General features: G+C 23.3%; 1 protein-coding gene across 3 annotated transcripts in view; it reads left to right on the forward strand.

Annotated features, from left to right (window-relative positions):
* Nucleotides 1-10,559, forward strand: part of LOC112595589 (Down syndrome cell adhesion molecule-like protein Dscam2) — a 290,281-nt gene extending 279,722 nt beyond the window's left edge. For 2 of the 3 annotated variants that reach the window (XM_025340851.1, XM_025340852.1), the window contains exons 19-32: nt 1,363-1,518; nt 2,623-2,744; nt 5,278-5,455; nt 6,358-6,633; nt 6,837-6,961; nt 7,069-7,263; nt 7,396-7,516; nt 7,585-7,728; nt 7,879-8,019; nt 8,658-8,810; nt 8,943-9,067; nt 9,141-9,261; nt 9,999-10,071; nt 10,314-10,559. In XM_025340851.1, coding sequence (XP_025196636.1) covers nt 1,363-1,518; nt 2,623-2,744; nt 5,278-5,455; nt 6,358-6,633; nt 6,837-6,961; nt 7,069-7,263; nt 7,396-7,516; nt 7,585-7,728; nt 7,879-8,019; nt 8,658-8,810; nt 8,943-9,067; nt 9,141-9,261; nt 9,999-10,071; nt 10,314-10,497 — 2,114 coding nt within the window. In that variant the 3' untranslated portion in view covers nt 10,498-10,559. The remainder of the gene's footprint in view (nt 1-1,362; nt 1,519-2,622; nt 2,745-5,277; nt 5,456-6,357; nt 6,634-6,836; nt 6,962-7,068; nt 7,264-7,395; nt 7,517-7,584; nt 7,729-7,878; nt 8,020-8,657; nt 8,811-8,942; nt 9,068-9,140; nt 9,262-9,998; nt 10,072-10,313) is intronic. The other variant, XM_025340850.1, reaches the window with a different exon arrangement.

Genomic DNA, 10,559 nt, shown 5'->3' on the forward strand with positions numbered 1-10,559 from the left:
TTATACTTCGTTCATTTATATAGGTATCTTTTCTTGTTTAAAATGGCAACAGGCCAACGACAAAAATGCATACGGTGTATGTTGGAACTCAATTAAAGATTTTTTGGTGCCAAAATGTGTATTTACAACACACTACAAAATTTAAAATATAAAAACTAAATTGTCACACCACATATAAACATGTTTAAGAGCTCTCATTGAATTTGAGAAAAAAAATAACTATGAATACGCTTTTTAGGGGGCTTTAACAAGAAACTAGTGATTCAAATCGTTATAAATGTCATTTTAGTATTCCATTAAAAAAAAATATTCTAATTGTTTTTGAACTATTGAACTAAATAAATAAAGTATAATATTGATATTATTTACCAAGATTGATATTAGCAAATTAGGTAGTTTTGATATAATTAATTTTATGCATATATTTTATTAATTTTAAATAGACTAATTACAATTAATACATTGTATTTTAATAATAAATATTTTAATATGACACATAAATGAAATATTAAGTTCCAACTCATTAAAATTTTATTCACAACAATATTTCCTTAGGTATTTTTGCTGAATTTATTTTTAAGAATAATTTCTGTTAATTACGCATTAAAAATAATAAATATCTTAACAAATGTTAAATACATATATATGTGTTCACGAATTACACTAACTTTTATTAACAAAATGTATTTAATAAACAATAATCTTATTGTATTTTACTAAGAAACAACCTTTAATAAATAATTTAATACGATAGAAAATAATAAGAACACAAAGTTTTTTAGTGTTAAAATTAAATTATTTCTATTAAAACATGATTCGTTTCTCTGGTAATATAATCATTTAATGGCTCTATTAAATTATCAGAAACTAAAAGTTTTTAAAAAGTGGAAAACAGTTATATTATTTCAATTAAAACTTTGCGTTTAATACCACAAATGAAGATTATACTAATTATACCATTATTCTTTAATTTTGTTTATCAAATCTAAACGTTTATAGCTAATTATTATAAAACTTAAGGACAAAAAAAAAAAATAAATAATTTCAACTTTTAGTATAAATTAATAAAAGAATATATTATATCGATATCTCGTTATAAAATATAACCAATTATGTTAAATCATTTAATATTATTTAATATTTCAATATTACATAAAATCTTATAAAACAGATATGTTTTTAATCAATGTTATAAATAAAAAAAAGAAAATACAAATATAATATATTTTCTCATATTTTTTTTGATTCTCAAGATCAAATTTTACAAATGCAAAGATTGAACTTTTAATAGAATTTTATCATATGTCTTGAAAGGTTTGATTTATATTATTTTTTCATTATCAAAAATATTATTTTTTCAAGACGAATACAATGAAATTGAAGTTTTTCATAACGGTGATGATGCAACGATCTCCAATCTCGATACAGACACTGAGTACGTGTTTTCCATCAAAGTAAATACGATTCAAGGTCCGGGAAAATCAAGCAAACCTCTTATTTGTAGAACTTCAGAAAGTTGTAAGATATTTAAACTATATGTCTTTTGATTTATTTATTTTTTGCTTTAGCAATCACATTTATTTTTATAATGTATCATACATTATATATTTTTATTCTTTAATTTAACTTAAATTTTAAAAATCTATTAACTTTTTTTAAGATATTTTTACCTCATTTCTAATCAAAATAATTTTTTTTTTTCAACATATTTTTATCATTATAATTGTGAGTGTTTTAGTTTTGTACAACTTATATTTTTTAGTTTCATATTCTTAAAAAAAAAATATATTTTTGAGTATATCAATATATAAAAATCAAATTTCAGCCTAGCGGTTTATGAGTTATAATTATTTAAAGTTTTGATAAGCAAAATGGAATGTTACAAAAATACCTCGCAAAATGTACGATTACTACTATGGTACCAAATCTTTAATTACTTATAATTCATAGACTGCTCGTCTGAGTTTTAATTTCTATACATGGAAAATATATTCAGCTTAAAACTATGAAATTGAAAATATATGTTGTCATTTAAAAATGTAAAACTCTCAACAAATTATAATGATAAAGATGTAATTAAAAAAAAAAAAAAAATGATTGTTTTATTTTAATTGGAAATTATTTAAAATAAAATAATTTTAAAAAAGTAAATAAATTTTAAAAATGTTGAATATTATTCAAAAAAATAATTACTCCGTATAACAAATTGTATTAAGTTCTAGATCAAAATCTATCAAGTGTCGTAATTAAGTAATTTATGTTATCTTTTAAACAAAATTTGTCGTTAATTTATGACAAATAATTGTTAAGAGATATTTAATTTGAATAATTATTCACTTCTTTTTTATATCCAGACAATAAAATTTTTGGAATATTTATTAAATTTACAAATTCTTAGCTCCAAGTATTTCTAGATTTTATTTTGCAATATAAAAAAAAAAAAACAATAATTCGTTTTTTGAACACCATTTACCGAATGCACATGATATAAATAAAAAAAAAAAAATTAAATACAAGAATTTTGACCTTTTCTAAATGTATTTATATTTCATTATATAAATGAATAGTGTTTCTAAACAATTAATTATTTAAAATTATTTCGATTTTGTTGTTTAATTCTAGTACCAGAAGCACCAGCTGGCTTAAAATCTATGCTTTTATCACCAAACATGGCTCTTATATCTTGGATACCACCAAAACAACCAAATGGAAAGATTCAACATTACACACTTTACGAACGGGAGGTAATACTATGATTTTCTTTGTAATGATTATGGCTAGAATATTTATGATCTACTATTACTAATATCATTACTAATAAGTAATAAGTAATAACTCATGATTAAAAATAACATTAAAATATTACATTTTGATAATATCAATATTTTAGTATATATTTTAATATTCTATTAATTAGGTTTTTAAAACTATTTTTTTTTTTAAATCTTAAGTATAAATAACATGAAATACAATAGTGTAATATTCATAAAATCTTTTCTTTTATAACTAAAAATCTTAAAAAGAAAAAAATTAGCAAAATAAAATACCAAACTTTTTGTACCTTATTCTAAAAAACAAATGAATTTATGATTTGATCTATAACGTGTATAAAAAAATCTGTAAAATTCATTAAAATTATAACCCTTCTTATAAAACTGTTTAAGTTTTTAAATTTTTTATTAAAAAAATATTTGGATATTCTACTACCTATTGAAAATAAAGCGTGTAATTCAGGATGTCTAACCTAACGCGTTTTCAGTACAAAAATTTACATTCCTCGTCCAACAGTTATATTTAGATAATTAATTTGTATTTGAAAAATTAATGTTTTTTGCAATTCATATTGTACTTTTATTTAAAAAATTGTATTTTTATAATTTGTAACTAACTCTCATACATCATAAGTAAAGACCAGATTTAATTGCATTAAAAACACTCAAAAATTGCATAATAAAATTGTATAATTGCACCAAAAATCCCATAAAAATTGCAAAATAAATTGCACTATAAAATGCAAAATATATTTATATATTCATTAATTAATATTACATTAATTATATTTAATATTAATATTACATTTTTGAATTAAAATTGATGATTAGATACATTTCTAAATTATTTTCATTAAAATTAAATCTTTTATTACTTAAAATATGTTTGTACAACGAGAAACTACGTTCTACGTCAACACTTGTTATTGGTACATATTTAAACAATTTAATAAAGTAGGCGTTATATCTAAATTAACATTTGCTTTACCTGAAATGACTATATAGTAACACTTTAAAGTTTTATACCCTTCATTTTTTTCAATTACATACATACATTTTTCCTTAATTTTTTCCCCTTTTGGACCAGGAATATTTGTTAAAATATCTTTAATTTTTCTAAAAATATCCATACTTTTCAGTATATATTATAAAATTAGTTAAGAAATATTAATTTGTATATTTGATTACGAGAAATATACAAAATTTCAAAAAATTTCAAAAACATTAAAAATTGCAATAAATTGCAACATAAAATTAAACAGAAAGACAGTAACTAATACAAATCGTGCACATATTTGATCAGATTTGATTTATCTTAACTACAAAAAAAGTTGCAATATCAATTAAATCCGGTCTTTAATCATAAGTTATTTTATAATTTAAAATTGATTAAATAATCAGTAACCAATTCTACCTACTTAAAATTTTCTTTTTTTTTAAATAAAAAAATTTTAAGTTTTCTGTAAGCCATGATCTAGTCTTTTGTATCGTTATTTGTATCGTTATATTTTAACTTTGTTTTTCCACGTATGATATATTGTAGGTACGTCGTGTTAAGAGAACTAGAAATTTCTTTAATTTTAGATCGTTTAGTGCTTCAACTCTTTTTTATTACATTACATAATACATTGCTTTAATAGTAGGTATATATATATATATATTATATATAATATACATTCATTTTTTTTTCGTAAAACAACCTATTATATTAATAGTAAATAATAATTAAAATAATCTATCTGTGTTAGTTTTCTCAAACCTTTTATAACCTAACATAATATTTTTTTATTTTTAATATCTGTTATGCATTATACATTACAACATTTTTAATGTAGAGAAATATTATTTTTGCATCAGAAAATATTTTAATCACTATTGTATCATAACGGTTGAGCGTATTTTAACAGTTGGTGACGATGTATTTGACTGTAATTTTGGTATTGCATGTTAGGTATAATAAACATATTTATTATTTACTATGTAAAATTTCTATGAGACTAATGTGAGTAAATTAGGTTATATACTCAATAAGCAATAACTTCTTTTTTTATTTATTGCTATTTTAGCCATTAATTTCCTTAAAATAATTTTTGTAAAATCTTACTAACACTACATACTTTAATTCAGTATTTGTATAAATGTATATGTATAAAATGTATTAACTATATAAAAGATACTGTTTTATTGTTTTTTTTTTTTTTTTTTTGTTTATTGGTTTTTGATATGATATATTTATACTCATAACTCAATGCTCCGTGGTCTTTATGAAGCGTATAAAAATCTTTATTAGATTTATAAAATAAAATGATCCATCAATACTTCGAATATTATACATAATATATTAAAATTTACTGTCAATTTGAATCAAATATCGATGATAGTTTAAAATTTGCGTATTACAAAAAGAGTGGGAACAATTGTTTTATACGCACATGTACACTGGAAAAATGTCTAATAGGACTATTAGGGTATACCAATATGTTTACGTGTTATAAACCGAATTTAGAAAATAAACGGGATGCAAGGTGCCGTAAAGTCACAGTCATTTGAACCACACATCCGACAGATCCAATTGTCCATGTTCAGACACTCAAGCAACTATTTGTGGTGGATAACCGCAACCAACAGCGTAGGTGAGAGTGACAAGTCGCGGACGACTTCTCTGTCGACGGTGAAATCTGGCGGTAACTATATTTAATTAAACTACATTATTTTAAATTTTAATCACATTAGTGATGTCTTTTTTTTTTATTGAAGACTATGTGCATATACATGTCGAGTATTGCAACCAGAAGGTTTGGCGTACCGCAGTACATAGGTACTTGCAAAAGTCCATAAATAAAACCACACCATTTTGTCTCAATAATTATTTCGCGTTATTATATGGAGGCAATTTTATTACTATTACCTAAATATAAAAATTGTTTGGTACAAAACAATGAAGCGTGAAGTAAAGGCATTAACTTATTTATTATTATTAAACTATATACTAGAGAAATATTAATAACATAGTTAAATTTAAACTACAATAAAACTATAATTATAAGCAAACCGTAGTATTAGAAAAACAGCATTCGCTTACACACACTCAAATTAAGTTTTTATTTTTTTTTTTAATTAATAAATTCTTAAAATATCGTAATCATAAAAATGTACTTATTATTTTTTTCTTTAATTATTCTCACTATTAAATGTATGTGATAATTAATGGTATATTTCCTCATTACACTATGAAATTATTAATACCAACTCATGTTTACTGTTATTTAAAAATCAAGATTTTACATTTTATACCATTGTTGTGGTATTAAATAAATGATATAAAATAAAAGTTAAAATCCCGGAAATAGTGTGATGATTTAAATTATTAAATAATATTAAAAATAAACATAATGGTGTGAATTCTTCATAAATTATATAAAGACGTAGAATTTCCGGCGCTATCAACGACAATTGTAATCAAATTAATATAATGGCTAATTTTGAGATATTATTTTTCAATTCTTTAGTTTATACGTATAGAGGAAACTAAATTTAATATTTTTGAGTATTAAAGAATATTTAAAGCTAAATGTATAATTTTCAGGAATGCCCGCAGCCATTGGAAACTTCCACGGTAAGATACAAACAAAATGGCACACCAACATTGATCTACCTTGTATTACGTCTGGTATTCCAACTCCAAACGTAAAATGGACATTCAATAGTCAACCAATTGACTTATTACATTCTCAAAGATTAGTCTATGATAACTTCACTATGCATTTGGAATCTGTGACTAGTATGGATTCCGGAAACTATACGTGTACGGCGTGGAATGTGTATGGGTCAGAAAATGTTACCACTTCGCTACTAGTAGTCGGCAAGTTGAATATTGTTAAAATAAAAATTTTCATTAGACACTAAGTTTATAGATCCTCACAAAGCTCTTAAATATATTAATTATAATCAAATATAAAAACTGTCAACACCATATTCGTCACAATTAACTCGATGATTTAGTACAAAAATAAAATAACATTATGCGATTACTTACTTAGGATTTGTGTTATGATGAATTTACAGAGCCACCAAAACCACCAATTCTTGGAATAGTCAACGTATCTTGGACAAATGTCTCCGTAAATTGGACGAAAGCGCCGAACACTTATGCGGTGCAGCAGTATTTACTTTCGTACAAATACATTAATGTAAGTTTTTATATTTAAATAATATGTGAAAATAAATTAATTTATTTACAATTTAATATGTACATAAAAAAATTTAAATTGATCGTATTTAATTAAAAAAATTTCAGGAACCTGAAAACATGTACACGGAAATATCATTGCCTGCACATTCAAATGTATTCACATTATCAAATATTAAATGTGGAACAACGGTTGCATTCAGTATTTCAGCAAGTAACCGTGTGGGTCATGGAATGCAAAGCAGGCCATTCAACGTTAAGACATTACAAGGAAAAACGCCAATTGCACCCACTCAAAACGAAGTACTTGTAGAAATTTGATTTAATTAACTTAAAAATAACAATCAATGCTAAATTTATTTAGTTTTAGTATTGTTAATATTAAGTAATATTGCAGTTTAAAACTGTTTACAATGTTATATTTACTTATTTAAGGCTATCGAACAGATGGTATCTGGATTTTTAATTCATTTGCAAAAATGGAACGCCAAGTATTGTCCAATTACACATTTTTCCGTTTACAAAAGATTAACTACTGAAAAAGAATGGACAACAGGTAATAATAATTACTAAAATCAAGTTTCTGTATCTCATATAAAGCAAATGACTGTTTTTTTTTTTTAGTTAACGAAAACATTACACCTAATGGAATTTACTCGGTTGAAACGTTAAGTCCTTCGACTAACTATAATATTCTGATAAAATGCTATAACTCTGCTGGTATGACATCAACAATATACACTGCTTCGACTTTAACTAATTATGGAGGTTCGTAATAATTAAATACCTAAAGAATAAATTAAACGCATCATCTATAATCAATAAAATTGTTTGTTTTAAGTTTTAACTGAATAATTTAAAAAACTAATAATAATAATAATAATAAATAATAGTATCTATTTATTAACTTTTTTCCAGGAAATTATGATAAAGAAGCGCTATCGGTGAATGACAAGATAATGCTGACTATTTACAATATAGCTGTCATGTGGCCACTCGCAGTCGCTTTATTATTGCTCTTTGTCATCAGTGCATCTTTGATAATATGTTATAAATATAGTAAGGGAAAAATATAAAATATGATATATAATTAATAAGACAGTTTACAAATCTTAAGATTTGATATAATATTAATTCTATAAAAATAAATAAAAATATTAATACACAGAATACTAAAAGTATTCAAACATAAATACATACATAATATATTCTTAAATCGTAATTTTGTACGTTTGTTTACATGTTAAATTAAAAAAAAATCTCTAAAAAGAGAGTTTTTGAGAATTTTTTTGTTTATGTTTTGTCAAATACATGTAGTGTTAATCAAGAAAAAAATAGATTTTCCAAAATTTCCAAGTATATCCCAATAAAGATACGATGAAATATTTCTCAATAATTTTCATTGTAAGTTATGACACTGTAATCTCAAAAAATAAAATTAATTTATGGAAAGAGAATATGAAAAAAAAAAACGTGTTAATAACCAAACTATTATATGCTTTAGAAATTCAACATATTTTTAATTGTTAAATTAATAATAATAATAATAATAATAATAATAAAAGAACTAAATTCCAGACATATTTATTTATTAAATTGACGTGACTTAAATAATCTTGCTTTAGTATTATATTTTATGTACCAAATAAAGTAATTTAAAAACAAGATTAAATTAACTATAAATGCTTCGTTTTAAGGGCATATGTATAAAAAGAACCAACGTCATTTGGAAGCAAATAATATGATTTTAAAGAATAATAGTTGTTCAAAATCCGAAATGCATTCGGATGCATATGAAACGTGCACACCATTCAAGTCAAAGAGTACCATACTAACTAATGACGATTCAAGTAAAACTTTTCAACATTATTTTGAATAATAAATTTTACTTTTTAAATATTTAATACGTCCTTATTGTTTTAACTTTGAGAAGAAAAATTATATAAATTATTAACAAGCACACGATATGTGTTATTTTTTAGACTACAATGAAATATCACCATATGCAACATTTCAAATTTCTCCTTCTAAATCTCCAAAAAGGAATAAACAATACTTCTGTACTAACTGCGGTGAAAATTTGGAAATATGCAATTGTAATAGAATGGTAATTTATTAGATTATTTTTTAAACACAATAATATTATAAAATATTAAATAATCAATATAATTTTTTTTTAGTATTGTTCTCAAGCGGACTACACAAACTTTTTAAGACGTCCCATACCAAAACGAGTTCCATCTTATTCAGACAACAATAATGACGACATAAAAAGTCAAAGTAGTTCTATTCATGAGTTTTGTAAGTCAATAAATATAGTTAAATATAATTTAACAATTATACAAATTTAAATAGTGTTATCTACAATATATATATATACTTCTAACTATGTTAAAAAAACTAGTTCTAAAATTGGATATTGAATAAAAAAAAATAAACTGAATATTTATTTTCAATCTTAATTATATTGAGCCATAAATAAATTTACTACATTTTCATCTTATTTTTCTTTATCAACGCCATTCACATCTGGTTGTTAGGGGTTAAGTCACCATTGTCCTACTGCTCAATAGATCTGTATACTTCACCTCTTATTTAAATGCATCTTCTATATACTAGCATTCTGTGTTCTACCTTTCTATCCTTCTCTTTTGTTTTACTTTTAATTTCATAGTCACTCTCATTGCCACTTTCACTAAGTAAGTCAACCGTTCTTAGATTCCATATTTTTTTCACTGCACTGTTTGCTTCTTTATTTAAATAATCTATAAATTCAAACCTCTCATCTATCTTTTTTCTTTTCACCATTTTTTAAAATGAGTCTTTTACTTTTAATACAAATCTACGTATTAAAATATCCATATAACTGTATATAAAATATAACACTATTCGTCTATTTAATATAAAAAACGAATCTATTTATATATACATAGGAAATACGAGTAAATTATGATGATTATTAATTATAAGATACATTTCGAAAATTTAATTTTAAATTAATTTCCTTTAACTAAGTTTAAATGTATTTTAATTTACAGATGGTATTGAGAGAAATTCAAAAACATGTGAGCCAATGAAAAAACCTAAGCGGAGATTGTTACCTTTACCAGAGTAAGTCATGGTTTTATACATAACTAACTAATTATAAGATTCGTGATATTTATAATATAAATCTTACTATATATATAAAAAAAAAAAAAAAAACTTTAAACAAGGATATTCAAATAAATGTTCCAAAACCAAGTAATGAAAAAAAAATAAATAATTTGCAATACACTACTTTTTGCTTCTATTATTTTTTTTTTTTTTGTTTTTGTTTTTTTTATTTAATTAACTATTTGACATTTTTTTAGTTCTAGACGCGGATCAAATCAGAGTTCCAGAGAATGTAGAAGCACAAATTTACACGAAACCACATTTATGATGCCTATACAGCATCATGGAACATATCCCCACAACGATACAGATGAAGAAGATAATGGAACTATGAGCTCAGGCCGTGGTTCCAGACCAGTTCCATATAGAGTATGCTATTAAGTTAAATCATAAAACATAATAATATAAGTTTTGTTGTATTTTTTAATTACAATTATTACTAT

The sequence above is a fragment of the Melanaphis sacchari genome, unplaced genomic scaffold (assembly GCF_002803265.2).
Source record: "Melanaphis sacchari strain LSU unplaced genomic scaffold, SCAv2.0 Contig28_pilon_pilon, whole genome shotgun sequence".
Taxonomy (NCBI): Eukaryota; Metazoa; Arthropoda; class Insecta; order Hemiptera; family Aphididae; genus Melanaphis; species Melanaphis sacchari.